We start from the raw sequence: 17,993 nt of genomic DNA on the forward strand, positions 1-17,993 counted from the left end.
TTCTAGAATCACGAACTGTCTCTGCGCAAGTGCACCGCGATACGCGCGAATTTTCAAACTTGAATTTCTCTATCTTTCAAATTTTTCATTTATTTTTATTGAATCATCGATTTTACTGAAGTTAATTATTAGTGAACATAGACATTTATTATAAAATCTATCGAAATTCGATATTAAAAATATATATGTATGAAATTGTAATTTGAAAAATATGTGAATATTTTGTAAAAGTTGGCGAATAAAAATAAGGTTTTCGGTATCAAAAATATATAAAAGTTATCTTGATTGAATGAAAACAATCAACTGTTTAAAGTATCGTAGCTCGGGCGTACTGGTCTTGCACACGCATATCTACTGAATAAAATTGACGTGTCTTCAAAAATGAAAATGTCCCGTGGACATCATTTATTATTATACCTAAAGTCTGATATAATCGTGCGCTAACTTTTTAATCGGTACGGTTTTCTTATCTAGGCAATAATCAGTATGATACATATTACATTCAAAATTATAATTCTAGTTATATTGACAGCAGACTAATCTAAAGTGACAATCTTTTTTTCCTTTACGACTGTTCTTTTTCATACAAAACGGTGTTCGAGCGTGCGCACCTGGTTATTTTGTACACACGCATTTTATAAGTTTCTTCGGAGTGGCTTCACCCACCGCATACTATTTTTATCGTTTATTGTTTAGCTTCGTTTTGTAAATGATTCTCTTTTTTTTCTTTCAACATTGTTCGAATTAAAAAATATTTAAATTCATTTTTCTCGCAATACTAGACAGACTTGAAAAGAAAAGCTCGCGCGGAAGTCGAAGCCAAAGGAAAACGAAAGATTGAAACTTAATTTTAAAAGAGCGCATCGCGGAGTACAATTCGCTTCATCTATAACGTGTTACATGATAAAAGTAAAATTTTTTTGTTCTTCTTTAACTACAATCCTCTGTTTCCGGCATTATCATGTGGCAGATAATAAAAATACCGAGATCATTCGTTCGTCATTTACAATATTCATGGAACAAAGTGTTCCCAGTATTCTTACGAACTCGACGATGAAAATACCAGCTAAAAATGATCGAGGTCCCCCGTGAAAAAGACGAAAATAATAATTCATCTCTCTTAATCATCATTACGATAATCATATCACTATCATTATCGTCATCTTACAATTTTTATATATAACTTTACATTCCTACTATAGTTTAGCTTATTAGAAAGTGCGTAGATTTTCAAAAATTTTTTTACAATGGCAAATGAAAAAATATCTCGATAGATACCCTGAAAATAAATTATTACGTTAAATATACAGTCTCACGTCGTTAGATTCGCGTTTAACAATGTTCCTTTTTTTTCTCTAATTTTCTTGTCGTCATGATAGAAAATTACAAGACTTCTTTATTTTATTTTTTCTCCTATCCTCCCATTTTATTTTCTTGCTTCTTGTATTATTATTTATTATTATGTTTTTTTTCTCTTCAAAGTAGGATGTCTCCTTATTATCTTACAAAGAGGCCATTTTCAACTCTTCCCTTGCATCTTCTTCTACCCCATAGTCTATTATCCTCAGAACATTGTCTCCTTTTTCCTTTCTTCTTTTTCTTTTCTTCCAAACGCCCCGCTTCACAAGACTTAACAATACGACAATGAACAGATAATTTAATAGGAACGTGTTTTATTATCAAAAATTCGTATGATCAGCATTATTGCCTATACAACATGGTGTCATGTAAAAATTAATCTATATCGCGATAGGACTGCATATTTCCTTGTTTTTCATTCCGTTTATCCTTCCTCTTCTTTTTCTTCCTTATTTATTTTTTTTAAATTAAGAAATTTCATAAAATTGCACGCTATACCTAGGCTTCATTCATGATTTCCATCCTTCTCTCTTCCACGATTTTTCTCCATTTTAAATATTTACGAATATGTTCCTACGTTAATTGCGGTATAGTCAGTACCGTATACCGTGTACTCGTAATGTTTTCTCCACTTCCGTTTATTTTTCTAGTTTCTACCTTCCTTTTCGCTCGTTCTTTCTTTTTTTGGCTAGACGACGAATATTGTTATCAAAAGGAGAGAGAAAAATAAAAAGAACGCGAACCGGAAAAAAGGAAGAGAATCGCAAAAGTCCGTTTTTCCTTTGCGTGTGTCTGCAGTGTTTTAACGAGGATAGTTTTGTACAAAAACCCTTCGTCTTTCCTTCGAACACGGACGAAAAAACTGTACACGTTACAAGACTTATACAATATATACTTATACAAAGTTTTGTTTTTACGTATATTCACCTCGATATGCCTGCTTAATCCTTATCTGGACATTGACATCAGTGTGTTACCGTTTATATTATAAAATACTGTTACGTTAAGAGCCTTTCTTTGTTTTCGTTCTTTAAAATCCAGATAAGAATTAATCATTGAGTGAATGGCATGCGCAAATTCATTAAGCCGTCAGTACTTCAAAATTAACGCGGTCGCAAAAGGGTCGAACGTTTTAAGGACACTGATCGTCTTCGATGATTCTTATCGTCGAAAAAAATCGTACATTTTCTGGCGCTTCAATAATCCTTTTCAATGCGATTACAAAGAAATTGCCGGGTTACATGATGGCCCTGAAACCTCGACCCTTAATTCCTCAAACGATCAAGGAAGGATTCCATGATTACGTAAATTGATCGATACGTTTCGAACGCAATATAGAACAAAGTAATTTCATTCCTTTCTTCCCTTTAAGTTCATTTGCGATTTGAATTCGTGAGCTTATGTACAACCGAACATAGGTCAGAATATATTCTCGCGAGGCTCAGGAAGACGCTTCCAGGCGTTTTGATTAAAATGGAAGCTCCGAATTTTCATTTCGTACGCAGAATATTATCTAAGGAGCCTGATAAAAAAAATTACCAGATTTTGCAAGGGAGCGAAGAAGGGTTACGTCAGTGCTTAAAATGGCCAATTTGAGAAAAGAAACAGAAAAGGAAAACAGAAATATTTATTCATAAATGGCACTGATTAGCAATTTATTGAATATCACGATTTATGGGGTTGCTTTATGAACAGTCCCGTATCTCCTTCGATAATTTCTACGACGCGAACCCTAAAATTACTTATTCACCTAGTTACTTACAATCCTTATAAACCTTTCTCGGTGATAGGTCTCCTATTTAACGTAGGTACAATATTATAAAAGTGCGTTAGTTCGTTCGAACAAAAGGGCCCGATAATCTTTCGATACAAAAATCTTGCTAATTTATAACCAGCAATTCGGAACTGCTCAAAACAATTATGGGAGTCGCTCATGTGAATCAGATTCTGAAAAAATCAATCGAAACGTAGAAATAATCGAAAAAAGAAGAAAAAAAGGAAATTACAAATTTTAAAAACATTGAATCTTTCCAATTGGAAATTTTAGAAAATTGAATACTTTACCAGAATCCTTCTAACATTTGATTCCGTAATTATTTTGAGCAGTTTTTCCCATCAAATCGCATCTAAGACATTACAATTTCAAGCTCTCGCCTTGGGATTCGACAGATTAAGAATCGTGTTTGTCTTTCTTCTAATTTTTTCATGCTTTCACTCGCTTAATCGAACGAAAGTGAGTCGTTTTGTAAAACGCTACGATTAGAGCCCTCCTCTTCGACCTGGAGACATCGTATAATTATTAATACATATATTTACAAACTCTGTTTTTCCTCGGGAACTGTAGATCACTGTCATACAAAGAAGTAACAGAGGAAATGTCGTTTATTTCAAACACTCTAACTTGGGTGATCATTTACAAGTTTTTACTATCCTCGACTAAAGTGGCTGAGTTTCAATTAAAGGAACAATAGAAAATTCAATATCGACGATTACTATTCGAAGAACTACAATTACATAGTTTTACACAATTAATTTAAACAATAATTTAAGAAGAAATCATTGCACTGGCATGCTAAGGCGAAGCATACCGTTAAGACAACTAAACTGTGTACCACTCAGTCTTAGGAAAATAGAAACGAAAACGTAGTTTTGTGGAAAGCGTTGAAACTTGTAAAGGACTGTGTGACTAAAAAAAGAAAGAAAAAATATATAATATAATCAAAAAGCATCAGATGAACGGAAAATTCAGGGAACACCGAAGAGAAAAGTTTTTCTAATCTAATCGAAAATACTGTAGCAGGTATTATGACCACATTAAAAGTAAATTAAACATAATAGTATTATCTTTATTTTACAAGTTATAGCGATAAAAACAAAGTAATCCCCAATCCCAGATTTTCTTTGAAAAAATTCTCCATTACCGATCAACGATTTGATTGCAGAGGGTAGATCACTTTGTGATCACGTATGTCGTTTCGATAGCGTTTCTCCGTTAATACTTAAATAATCAGTTTATATACTGTATAAAAAAAAAACGATTCTTGGGACATCACCGAGCCATATAGTCGTATGTTCGCCGTATACGTTTTAGGATTCATTTATTACAATAATTATTTACTTTATTCGTTTCGTTTTCGTACAAAAACAGTTTGAATATCAAGTTGATATAGCTATTGAAAAATTAAGTTTCATTGTTAATGGTTCCTATTAGCGACAATTTGTTTAGTGAAGTTAAGAAAAAAGAGAGAAAAGAAATATTTAATTTCATTAATTATTCTCGACAAAGACGAAATAAGGGGGTTAATACAAAAGTTATTCGAAACAATTAAGAGATATCAAAAAAAGAAAATTTTATATGGCGGAAAAAATATACAGTTGATGTAGATGTCCGAGGAACAGTGTGTTTCTTTGCCTCAAAATGGCGTATGTGGCATCCTGATCATTGCCGTTATCAAAAGTTACAGACCAGTTTGTAAGTGTGAAACCGTTGATGCCTTTTTTTTAAAAATTACAATCGAACCGATTTCAGATTCACCGCTATTTTAAGAGTTCGCAGCGATGGTGTTTGGCCATCGTCCTTAACAAATGGGGATATAAAAATTAATTATGTATATATTGTATAGATAATCTAGCCAACTATTTTGCTGTTACAAACTAGCAACTATTTTAGTAACTGATATCCATTATAGTCCACGGTCTTAAAATTATAAAACAGATTAGTCTGCCCGTCGATATTCACTATTATTTATTGCAGCTCCGTGTGAGATAGAAATCCTCTTCGCGTGACACGTTACCTTTGTCGTCACCATATTCCTCTTTTTTATTTTGTTAAATCGTGGTCGTTGTCATTGCAATAACGCAATAATTAGTTTTTTCTTGTGATCCCGAATGACTGGACGGAAGAGGGCTCGCTCAAATCGCGATATCGTTCCGTACCACGACTTCAGTTTCATAACATAAAGATGTATGCAAAAATGACAATAGCTTCCCTTTTCGATAACGATTTACATGTTTTCTTTGTCATATTTTAATTTTAACATTCCTATTTTTTCTTCATTTTATTTTTTTTTTTTTTGCTTAAGTTAACTCTTGATTTCAATTTGTAAGAACAAACAAGATTACCATATAATATGCATAAATCAATATTCATCATTTTCATTTTTTCACTTAAACAATAATAAACAAGGGCCGAGGTTCAGGCATTTAAAATAAATCTGTCGTTTCGCTATAAACTTATTGACATTTGTATTTTTTAGATCCGTTTCTGAAACATTTAGCTACGACGTTAATAAAATGCATAGCATGCATAGTATTAGAGTGATCAGATTACTGTCACTTCCTGCTTAGCCAAGATACACTCGAAGCTATCACATGTGTTTTTTATCGTTCAATGAGTCACAGAACCTGTATATATATAATTACGTTCACTATAACCTTTTCGTATTAAACTTTGTTCAGAGCGAAGGGTATGACCCACGAATACACAAGAAAAAAAAAGAAACAAAAATTAATTTGCAATTTGGCATTCACAAACCAATGGAAGTAACTACAATATCGTTAGAAACGATTCTAATGATGTTATTTGATCCGATGTTAATGTTTCTAAATAATGCGTCTATCTCAAGTGAGAAAATATAAAGTAGATTTATTAATATTTTTTCTTTACTTCATTCTTCCTTTTAATATCGCTCCGGATTCATTCACAAAAAATTTGTCTTTGTTACTACCGGTGGTCGGGAGAGTGTTTCGATTTTTTACGAGCCGTACTCTTCCGAGTCACATCCTATGAAAATTACTCACTCGCGTAAACTATCGCTGAGTCTCTCTTTTTTTTTAAATCGTATCCCCTTTCCATGCGTATTTATTTAAGATATACCCGACTGTCACCAAATAATCCTCCCACAGAATGTGCACATAAAATGTGCTGCCAGCCACTCTGGAAACCTGTCTCCTCATCAATGTTATCCATATCTCCTTTTACATTTTTTTTGCATACGTTCACATGTACGTTGCATTTTCAATGTTAATTACTTTTTATTTGTTTGTTTAAAAAGGTTAAAAGATTAACCCCTTTACCAGCTCCTGAAAGGTATTCTCTAGCTGAATCATTTAGGCTCTGGGAAGGTCACCTGACACTTGTAGACTTCTTCGAGCATTACCGCTTGCCCTTGACCTTGACTTACGGTAACAGGAGTCGTGGCATTCACTACGACAACCTGTTGACCTTGCTGTGCTTGTTGAGGCTGCTGCTGCTGCTGCTGCTGCTGTTGCTGCTGATTACTCGCGTTCGCTTGCTGTGCGTTACTTGGATTATTCGCATTCTGACTTCGGGCAGTTTGACCGTACTTTTCATGAATTGCACGATGACGCTTTAATGCGAAGCGATCGGAAAATCCGATCTCACATATATCACATCTGTAGGAAGAACGATATTGATTAGATGTTTAAATTGAAAATGAAATAACGAAGTATTAAAAGTACATGCTATATATTACCTATGAGGCTTTTCACCAGTGTGAACCTTCGCGTGATTTTTCAGATGTGTAGCTTGATTAAAGGCCGAACCGCATATATTACATCTATAAGGTTTTTCACCAGTATGAATTCTTCTGTGATTCCAAAGGGTCGAATGTCTGGCGAATGTTTTTTCACACACTTCACACTGATAAGGACGTTCACCAGAATGAATTCTCTCATGATTCTTTAAATGAGGACTTTGCGAAAACTGCATACCACAAACACTACATTTAAACGGTTTTTCACCAGTATGCACTCGTCCATGATTTTTTAGATAAGCAGCTATAAATGTAAAAATAAATAGCGTGAATGTAAAAATAAGTTGACAGTGTACATTATGATCTTTTAGAACAAGTTACCATAATTTGCATGATTCTATTTTATTCACCTTTTGCGAAAGCTAAGCCACAAACTTCGCACTTGAAAGGTTTGTCTCCAGAATGAAGTCTCTTATGGGACCAAAGTGACGAATATCTGGAGAATGTTCCATCACATACGTTGCAATGAAACGGCTTCTCTGCCTGATTTTGACTGTTCTGTTTACCGCCTGTAAATAAAAGAACATCCGATTTCTTAGTTTTCCTCGAAGGGCCAGTTCTACAAAAAGATATGCTTCGAGATGATTGAGTAAATGCTTTGAAGAATTAGAGACACTGGATTGTGTATGGTTCTTTGAAAAATATACTCTTTGTTGATATATCCAAAAGGGGATTTCAATATAGAAAAGAGAAATTCTACATTATAGCACCAATAAATCATTTTATGATGCAAAACTAATGCTTTGGACAAAATGTAACGATATTATGTAGAAATTTGAACATGCAGGTTATGGAAGTTAGTGCAGAAAATAAGAAATGAGGTATGATCAGATGTTTTAAATCTGATGATTTTTGGATCATTATATATATGTATAGAATGATTAGTTATATTCAGAGTATCAAAATAAGTTCCTTATTGCCTATGTCTTGAAATAAAGAAAGAATGAACTATATGAACTGAAATCTAAAATAACTTTTCCATATTAACAATGCTAAAGTTTAGTGAATCAAATTCATAAAACTGTCCCTTAGGGGAGATTTTATTCCGTGCAATGATTCTTAAATGTAAATATCGACAATGCTACCAAAAAGAAAACAGAATTGATGCAACCAAAATTCAAAATTTTTAATATTGGGAAAAACCAGCAGTGCTGAAGACTTTTGTCTATCTACAACAAATCCATGCAAATAAAATATGGTAGGTACTATAAACAATGAAAGAAGCTTATGGTACTAAATTTTTGCAGCATTAAACACTTATTTTTTTGCCATAAATTCGAGAAAGAAGCAAAACAAATAACGGCGAAATGATTCTAAATATTATTTTTTCGAAACGGTGATATAACGGTATTTATTTATTTTTTTTTTCAAGTAAGGTATAAGAAGGTATAATGACTTTTAAAACTTTTATAATTGGTAGACAAATTTAAATGATATTATCCAATTATTAATAGACGGTTCTAAAATATACTATGAAATATAAATCCCTTATTCTTTGGCTTTAATTTCTCCGACTTACTTCCTATGATGATGCGGCCTGTTGCCTTGCAGCCGCCACACTTTGCGAGGGAACTGATTCCAGAATCTAGTTTTTCGTCGTGTTTACCTACCATACACCACCCGATGTACGATCATGATAGTAATGAAATGATAGTAGTACAGGAAAGATGATTATGGTTTAGTAAGAAAAATGTTTCTTTTATCTTATTAATTTTTATACGTGTTAATATTATATATATTAATATAATATAATGTATTGCTTTAAAACAATAGAGAATCTAATTCTTCATAGCAAACATTTTTCTTCTATTCTGCACGAAGCATGGCAATGGTAGTTTTTACTTACCAATAAAAATTATTCCTGTGCCATTACATTTATGACACTTAGTAACACTGGTGACACCCCTTCGTTTCACAGGATGATGACCAGGTTTGATAGCTATAAAAACAAAAATACATTTGAAGTATTTATTAGATACAGAATATTAAAATATACTATAAATCAAAGTAATTATTTGAAGTTTCTGTAAAAGTTAAAGCCAAATAACATTCATATTAACACTTTATATGTTGTTATATGCCACAATGGAAAATATTTTTACAGTAAATAATGAACGATGAACATACTCTTTTTAATTTTAGTAGGATGATGTTCACAAGGGTCTTCACTGCCACAATCTTCACAAATCTGCACCTTTGGTTTTTGGTGCATATTTGTCTTATGGCTCTTTAATTCTCCTGGTAATGCAAAACAAGCTCCACACACATCACAGGTATATGGTCTTTCTGGTGTAGTTGCAACAGTAACTGTTGTAGGTGTTTGTACAACAACTTGCTGTGGTTGTTGCTGAAGATTACTAGGTGTTGTATTATGAATCCGTTTATGATGATTCAGCAAACTCATATGCCCAAAGACCAAACCACAAATATCACATTTGAAGGTTGCATTGGTAGCAGCCGCAATACTCATCTGATTCAATAATGTGTTATAACCGACAGGTTGAACATCAAAACGATAACAACCTTTGTCATCGGTTGTAATTGCACCGATTGTGCTCACTGCATTTGTTTGAACCTTTTGGAGCATGTTGACATTGTAATAGAAAGGGAAGTCTGCAGTTGCAGATTGCTGCTGGGATTTATCCTCTTTCTTATCTGTTGTAACATACATCTGCTGAGATTGTTGCTGTTGCGATTGTTGACCTTGAGCAGCTTGCTGCTGCTGTATTTGTTGTGGGTCAAACATAGCTGCTTGTTGCTGTAAATTAATATTGTAAATAACAATTTCTTATATTTAATATAATAAATACAGAGACAGGTAAATACATTATTGATTCAAAATTTATATAACAGATCTATGTAAAAAGGAAGTAAAATATAGAAACTTATTTAATGAAAGATATTATACATATTTAAGGATATGATCTACTTATACACTGTTTCTTCTTAAATCAGATGTAAAAACCTATCTCTGTTTATAGTTTCAAAAGTAGTAACCTGTCTCTGATCACCGTAGCTCGAATTACTCTGCTCCGTCTGAGTAAAACTATTGGTTTGCTCAGTTTGAGTAAACATGGAACACTTCACTGGCTGTTCGATTGGTTGGCTCTGTTAAGCGGTAATTATTGTTAGATATTACGAGTCTTGTGCTACATCCACAAAAAACAGTGACATTCTATATGGCTTTGTTTAAATCAACGTGCTATACACATTGGTATACGTTATGCGTATTAAGCATCAATGAGAAGCTAATAAATACCAATGGAGAAAACTCGTTCCTTTTTTACGTCGTGCTGGTATACAAGCTGCATACCTGTTGTATTTGATCAGGACGGGTTGTGTTCAACCACACCACGTTGCTGCCATTTGATTCTAGGGCCATTGATGTGTTGCCTTTGACCCTGCACAATCAGTAGGCATTCATTAAATGGAAACAAAACAGGAGCTGTATGTGATACATTTAGATATGTAACGGAACCACACCAAAGTAGCTAGGGATAACTTTTATAGATAAATATAAAAAGAAAAGAATGATAGAATAGAGGTAAGAAACAAGGGCTCAAAGTATAACCGCGACATACGATACTCACATGTGATAGTCTACACGGGCGCCGCGGGTTACATGTCTGGGTGCCAAACGGATGATCTTCTAGTTGCCATGACTGCGGCGCGGAATGCCGCGCAGCTGGTCACTACTATTCCTGGTGATCGTGATACCTTAATAACTAATTTATATGTTTCGTCCTATACAACATCCGAGAAACAAATTCCTCGTGTCGGTAGGGCCGTGGTCGCGACGGAAAAATCAATGGCGATCGATTTAGTGCTTTGATACACCTTTTTAATACGTTAGATCCCGTTAAAATTAACACTGGGCACAACGCCGGTCAGATTTCGCCTGTTGTGGATGCCGCGAAATCAGTTTTGAGTTACACGCTTGTCAATGAGCAGCGTTGACCCGCGCAGATCATGTCGTCCAAGCGCGGTGGCGGTTGCGGCGACTGGTATACGAAGCGCGGGTTTCTCGGTTGCATAAAATTGGCGGTACCTCAGCGTTAAAGCTCTCTTTGATTTTATTCCCGTAAGGTTGGGCCACGTCGCCGCGTACCGTGGCTCAGGATAGGCCGATGCGCGAACAAGCAGACCGAGCACCGTCAACAAACTCTACGGTAGCCATTACACGCGACGAGGATAACAATGGGCGACACGAACGCGCGCTGCCCCCGATGCCTTTTTCCGAAGCGTTTTCGGGCGCCTTCCGTGAATGCAGCCGCAGCCAAGCGCCGCCAAGGTCAGCTCCCGGTGACGCTCCACAGACGCTAATAGCCGTTACACCAAGCGATTTCATTGGTCCATGACCTACTGTCCTCGCTTCTTATTGGTCTCTACGTTCTCTACGTGACAGTCTTAGAAATCATCATTTATCTCTTCCTATTAACATTACACTTTTTTTCATGAGATTTAAAGAAATATTCTCGAGTCTTTCTTAAATATTTACAAGTATTTTATTTTTATTTGGAATAAGTTTTTTGGTTTGGTTTTTTTATGAGAATAAGTATGTTATTTTAGGATGAAACTATATACTGGAATTGTAAAAATAATAAGTAATATTAAACTACTAAGTAGTTATAATTTTATATTTACTATATACATGTTTTAGGTGTAAAAGTGTCTTTTGTATCTGTGAAGTATGTAGTTGACGTGGAAATCTAGCTTGAGAGTTTACATTCATAAGTAATTCAGCTGTCCGATGTAAGATGGCGCTGTTGAGTTTCCGAGACCCACACAGGTATTTGAAGTTTTTACCCGTTGCGTATAATCGTCCATTCATTATCGAGGAAAATGGTCGCTCGTTTATAATTAATTTGAAATTGAACCACGTGATATTTATTAACGATTTCCAGTCTCCAACGGTTCATGGAAACGTGATGGATGTATATCAGCTATCGGTTCTAAAATTTGGCATATATTTTATTTTGCATATTTTCACTACCTTACCGATTCATATACTGTGGCGTTTTTTATAACTAATTCATACAATTGAAAAATAAGGGATCCGTTTAACGTACATCACATTGTCGGTTTAAAAAAATAAAAAAATATTATTGTTCGTATAATTTCTTCAAGTTATGTATGGTTTATATATGGAATATATTATTATTTTCCAAGATAATTTAGAAATCATACGCTATCCATTTTCATTTATTCTATATTAGAAGATCTATTTTTGTTTAAGTCTACATAAAAGATATATTTCTCTATCTGAATTATTGTTACCGATGAGCGCCAACTAACAAAACCTGCCAAACATTATAATAAACGACGTTGCATATGATTCCACTATCTCGTGATTTATAAATAATGGGCAATATATAAAGACAAAGTTTAAATGTTGTCTAATAAGCCTTGTCTTTAGACCTTACCAAATAGTCACTCAACAAAATAAATTTTCATTACAAATGAACAGTAGATATGTTATAATAAAATTTAGTAAATAATACTGATGTTAAAAAGTGATGTTTAACAAGCTTTTTTCAGATAAAGATGCGGTACTAGAGAAATTTCGTTGACAAGTCATGCAAAATATTTCCTTGAGGACATCGTATCAAATGGGTCAGCCTTCTATGAAAGGACGAGAGATTAAAGTCATGTGTGTGCATAGCTCTATACATACAAATGCGGCTGGAACATCGTGAATTACGTACTCATATTGACGACGCGTACAATACTAATTTTCCTGATAAATTTCAGAACATCAATTTCTCTCTTCCCGAAATCGTTATTCCAAAATTATTCTCCTTCCCAAATTATTCCCTCCTTTATTTATCATCTTCGGGAAAACTTAAAGCAATCAAAGTAACAAAATATTCAGTTGCTGGCGTAGTTAAGTTGATGTAAAGGATTAACGCTTCTATTTCCTTGCCATATTATTCAAAGGTATTTCACCTTTCAAAACTTTTAACATCGAGTAGGTACGTGTTCCGCGTAAAATGTACAAATTCCTCTGGATAGTGCAATTTCCGCAGTACAAGTTACAAATGAAATTACCGCGAACAAAGCGATCTACTCAGTCATTTTACGGTTTCAAGAGCATGGATTTTGCAATATTTTAAAATGACAAAGATTAAAGCTATTAAACACTATTAAAAGTTGGAAATTTTCACGGCTCCTTATACGAAGATCATGTAATTACTTTCAAATAAATGAGGAAACGACCGAATATAGGATATGAAGATTTTCAGCATAATTAGGAGAATCTCGACACTTTCAGCTTTAAAAATTCCTAAAAATAGCTAATTCATTAAAATATATCTTGCTACAGCGTCGAAATAAATGATTTTAATATTCCTCATTCCTTTCCTCAGGAATAATCATCAAGGTATAATCGAGAACTATTCTTGGCCCGGAAATTTATACTCTTCTCTCATTAGTTTTCTCAAAATAGTATTTTCATATCAATGTACATTTTTCCACGTCTAAATATAGCCAGTATCGTTGCTGGCTTATTTCGTGGTTATGGTCTGCTCGTGCTTTTGAAATGGTATCGTGTAATCCAGAAAGCAACCCTTTCGCTTTTATGTAAACGGCATACCAGAGTCAAGCTTGTATCAAAAGTCGAACAGAGCACATGTATCACTGTAATTATGCCATTTTATAAGTCAAACTACTCCACGGTCCTATTTTCTCCAATTTTCAAATCTTGGGAAAACTCGAATTCAGCTGTCTGATCTTGCGTTCGTTCGTTCTTCGAGTACTTAAGAATTACTAAAATCATAATTCTATCATCACTTACCGTACGAGAGACTAAAAAATTGCTCCTTTCTAATACCTTTGATTTTTGTGATTTTAGAAGATTCCAAGTTTCATCAGAGTCGCAACTTCACCGCTATTTCCGTAAGAGTAAATTTTCAATAGTTTCTTTTTCGTAACTCTGAAAAACTCGAAGTTTCTTTAAAACAACAACTTCATCGCTATCTGCATAGAAATACTTGTATCCATATCTGATTTTACACTTGATCGATGTCGCGAAACATACTGCGAAATTGTATACACTGGCAAACAGACCATCCTCTCGATCTTCTTTCAGCTTGTCTAAATACGCGTTGAAGCGTGGGAGGCATCGCTTTAACCGACTATTAACAGTGTCGCAGGATATCGTGTTGCGAAATTCGTCGTGCCACTGTCTTTTTTACGCAGCAGCATCGCCAAAACGACATCCTCGATTTTGATAAATGGCCTAGGAGAATAGTCTTTCGAGAATAGAATTTTCCATTAACAATAGAATCGCAATGCTATTTGTGTTAGGAGCTGGACTTGCCTTCTCGAATAATGGATATAAATGATTCTGATACGATGTACGTTTTTAGCTTCGGTATAGGTTTTTATTTCGAGTGTTTGTTTGATGCGATTTTAAAAGTTCCCTCGGACGCGCAATCGATATAGGTGACCCACTTCGAGATCGTTCTGCGTTGGAACATCTCTTTTCCCAGCAAAGAACGCTTCTTGTTCACGAAGCAATGAAGATTCAGAGACGGAGGGTCCGAAAGATCAGATTTTCGACGGTGAAGAGGATTCTATGCCGGACTATCGAATATTTCGTGAGATTTCGTGAATTGGTCGTTCGAGTGGTATGCGATATTCGCGATTTAAAAATATTTCAGCGATATTTAGTCGCTGTAAGAAACATCGATACAGATATCGTTTCTTCAATGTACTGCATTCGATTGTACACGAACATCTAGTGACAATAATAAGGGTATTTCAAAAGTATTCTAATTCATTCGTATTTTCCACGATTAATTTGCAACGTGAGATTAAAAAATAAGATCTTCTATGTGCGGCAAATTTCATTTAAATGTTAATTTTCGAAGACGTAATCTAAAAGAAATTGGAAAATATCCTCTTGGATAGCACAGTTTATCTCAATTTCTCAATAAAATTGAAGATTAGACCTCATTGATGTACATCAAATTTCTCCCGAGTCTTAATCTTCAAAAACATAATTTAAAAGGAATTGTAGAATATCGAAAAAGCGTAATTTATCTCAGTATCTCAAATTGGTCTCGTTTGCGTTTTAACACAGTTCTTAATATATTCGAGACAAATATGTTTCCTAATACCATTATCCCATCGACGAGACGAGTACATCGTGTTTTATGTTCCCTGCAAGTTGTTGTCGCACTAAATTACATAAGCCAGATGAATTTTTAAGTAGCCAGTACGGCCCTGTAAATCGTGTAGCGCCCGTTTCAAAATGCCTCGTCGCCCGGCACCAGTCTCACTCAGTCAGTTGGCGTCGCGACGCCGTCGCCAGAGGTATTCGAGAGCCACGTACGATACAGTTCCCGGGTTTTCTCTGTTCCTGACACAAACGGGGAGAATTACTGAAAGGGACGCGCAGTGCACGCGAACAGTGAACACCGCGATTCCATTCTCGCAATCAGTCAAGCTCTAACAAATAATTTCTTCACAGACGAGACAGCAAATATTTACAAAATTAAGCAAATATTAAATCATTAAATACCTAGGGAAAATAAAGGAGGAAATAAAAATAAAGCAACGTGATATAATATAGTGATACGAAGCTTTGGGCAGATGTGAATCGTTGAATATAATTTTCAAGAGGATCGAAATAACAAACCTTCTCTCCAAATAACAAATTTTCATATTTGCGAATCTTTGCATACAGTTTCCAAGAGGATGAAATAATAAAATAAATAATAAAATTTGAATGTTCGGACGCAGCTTCCAACAGGACCGGAGTAACCAATTTTCTTTCGAAATAACAATTGGAAGTTAGAAATTGAACTGAGCGCTATGTAAATTCTGTTGGTAGTGCAGTATTGATGAGCCACGAGCTTCCTAGTTTTGTACAAATTGTCGTTGGGAGGAGAGCTAAACGCGATCGTTGCCAGAAAGTGAATTAAACGCAATCGTCCCGCACAAAGGATACAAATGACGCGCTGGAGGATAACGGAGGCTGACACGATCATGTTCCCGATCAGAGTGAAATGACGAACGAGCCTCGTGGTTCCTTCGAGAAGCGAGAAACGAAGGAATAAGATAAGTCAGGCAGCGAACGAAAGGATTCTTCCTGTCGAGGGGTACTCTGCTGGAGGAAAGTGGAAAGTGGCAGCCACTGGATTTATTAGACACGTAATACGTTATCGATGATAGCTTGTGAAATTACTCGAATCTACGTTATGCTTTCATTCGATCATTATAATCTCCCTAACATTAAACAAGAAGGAACAAATATTAAATATATTCTATTTAATAAGATTCCCTGTAAATAGGTTACAATTTGATAAAATTTCTAGTGAATAGGTTGCAGTTTGATAAAATTCTCGCGAATTTGGGGCGAATAGTAAATGCAAAAAGTCTTAGCGAAGCGACGAGGAACGAATTTCTGCTAGCCTAAGCGTAGTACTCGTTCGATGACTCGATTGGACGAGTGGCTAATTAAGAAATAAGTGGACTGGAGATTTCACTCCCAGGGAACCTCGAAAAACTGCGTTAAAGTGCGCGTTGATTTTAAAACGACAAGTCCTTGAAGAAATATCGAGTTGCATCGTTGAACGAAGAAGCTGTACTCGGTCGGCGGTTCGTACGATTCCTCCAACGAGAAAAGAGATTTTACCGAACGAAGCATCCTCTTTAATCCTTTACTCGATCATCGAAAGTACTTTCGTCGCTACTAGCAACGTTCCTCTGGGATTCAATTGATTTCATTCTTTTCTCGATTTCTTTACTATTAAATAAAAATCACCTTTTTAACCGTTCACACCTCGTCGTAGACGCTTCCTCGTTCTTTATTTTAGAAAGTAAGCGTGAGTTTGATAAATCAGTTAATTAGAAGAGGCGCACAAACTATTCGTGTACCTGATACTTAAATTCGTCGACACGTTCGCGGACAGTCGATCTATTTATTGCTAAGATGCATCTCATCCGGGGTCACTGACTCGTGGTATGTCGCTCGAATAATTTTAGGCAGCCACGAAATTGGAAATCAACCGAGCCACCAAGTTCGAGATTGAACAGGAGGAGCACGGTCAAGATCAACGAGTACCATGCGTACGCGTTCGTCGCTGCTTTCTAATCACATACCTTAGAGCTTTATATTCGATCCTCGTGTTCTCCTTTTGTAAACTCGAGGAAATTTGCCCCTCGTCACTCCGTTTCACTCCTGCGACGTTGAAGTGCAAAGAGAGAAATTTCTGAGTGAATACTTGTTACGTCCTTTTCCAACAAGTTCCAACAAGGATGTTATCTAAATAAAGATTCCCAACTGGATCCCACTGGATAGTGACTTATCTTGATTTCTCTGAGACCTGAAAGGATCGCAGTTCGAAAAAGGACAATTCCTTACCGAATATTTATTATATTTTGCCAACAAATTCCAAGGAATGTTGTTACGCAGAAAGATATTATATGTGATTAAGGAATTCCACTTCAACTGGATTTCGCCATAGTGGTGACATTTTTTTGAGTTTTGGCAGAGTGGTGGTTTGATTTAGTAGCATACCAGCTAATCCGGATTATCCGGGACGCGATGGCTCTATGATAAATTAAGAGTCGTTCTAGACGAGGGTTCGAGTATCTTGGAATACAGCCGGCTGTAGATTCACGGCAAACGTGTCCGATTGTCCGACGACCCTATTTCTGTGTTAAATTCCGCGTGGAATTAAGACATAGCTAACCATTTGCCTACCGAATCTACATCAGCATTTATTTATACGCGTGTTCTCGGATCTAACGATATTGGAAACACCGAGAAGAAAGTCTTGATGCTGTTCGAAGCACAAATATATATTAATACGCACTCGATCTTCAGTGATACGTAACACCAAGTAGAAACTACAGTGTTAAAGCACAAAAAAGAGAGAGACAGAGTGATGACTGACTGTGATAGTTCTAGGTGATTCTAAAGGATTTCTAAGATACTCTAAGAAAGCTTAATCGTCATAAACTACGAGTTTTCATTTTATTTTATTTTATTATTTTTTTTTTTTCGACGACGAAAGAAGAAGCCTTAAAGGAATGTCAAATTCGCCGGATGGGCGGCAGGCGCCGCCCCCG

The 17,993-nt window shown here is 35.4% G+C and overlaps 1 protein-coding gene across 3 annotated transcripts; it reads right to left on the reverse strand.

Moving 5' to 3' along the window:
• Positions 1-374: 374 nt before the first annotated feature.
• Positions 375-11,218, reverse strand: LOC100740332 (zinc finger protein 665-like). Of its 3 annotated transcripts, XM_012382358.3 has the most exons (9): positions 10,505-11,218; positions 10,228-10,315; positions 9,912-10,022; positions 9,042-9,672; positions 8,761-8,853; positions 8,434-8,520; positions 7,265-7,423; positions 6,855-7,158; positions 375-6,774 (listed from the first exon to the last, which is right to left on the reverse strand). In XM_012382358.3, coding segments are annotated over exons 1-9 (1,785 nt in total). In that variant the 5' UTR covers positions 10,507-11,218; the 3' UTR covers positions 375-6,464. The 3 variants fall into 3 exon arrangements, with proteins under 3 accessions (XP_012237781.1, XP_012237782.1, XP_012237784.1); XM_012382359.3 differs by lacking the exon at positions 8,434-8,520 and having other exon boundaries at positions 10,505-11,215; XM_012382361.2 differs by lacking the exon at positions 10,505-11,218 and having other exon boundaries at positions 10,174-10,314.
• Positions 11,219-17,993: the final 6,775 nt, after the last annotated feature.

This window comes from Bombus impatiens, unplaced genomic scaffold (assembly GCF_000188095.3).
Source record: "Bombus impatiens unplaced genomic scaffold, BIMP_2.2 scf_0151, whole genome shotgun sequence".
In the NCBI taxonomy this organism is placed as follows: Eukaryota; Metazoa; Arthropoda; class Insecta; order Hymenoptera; family Apidae; genus Bombus; species Bombus impatiens.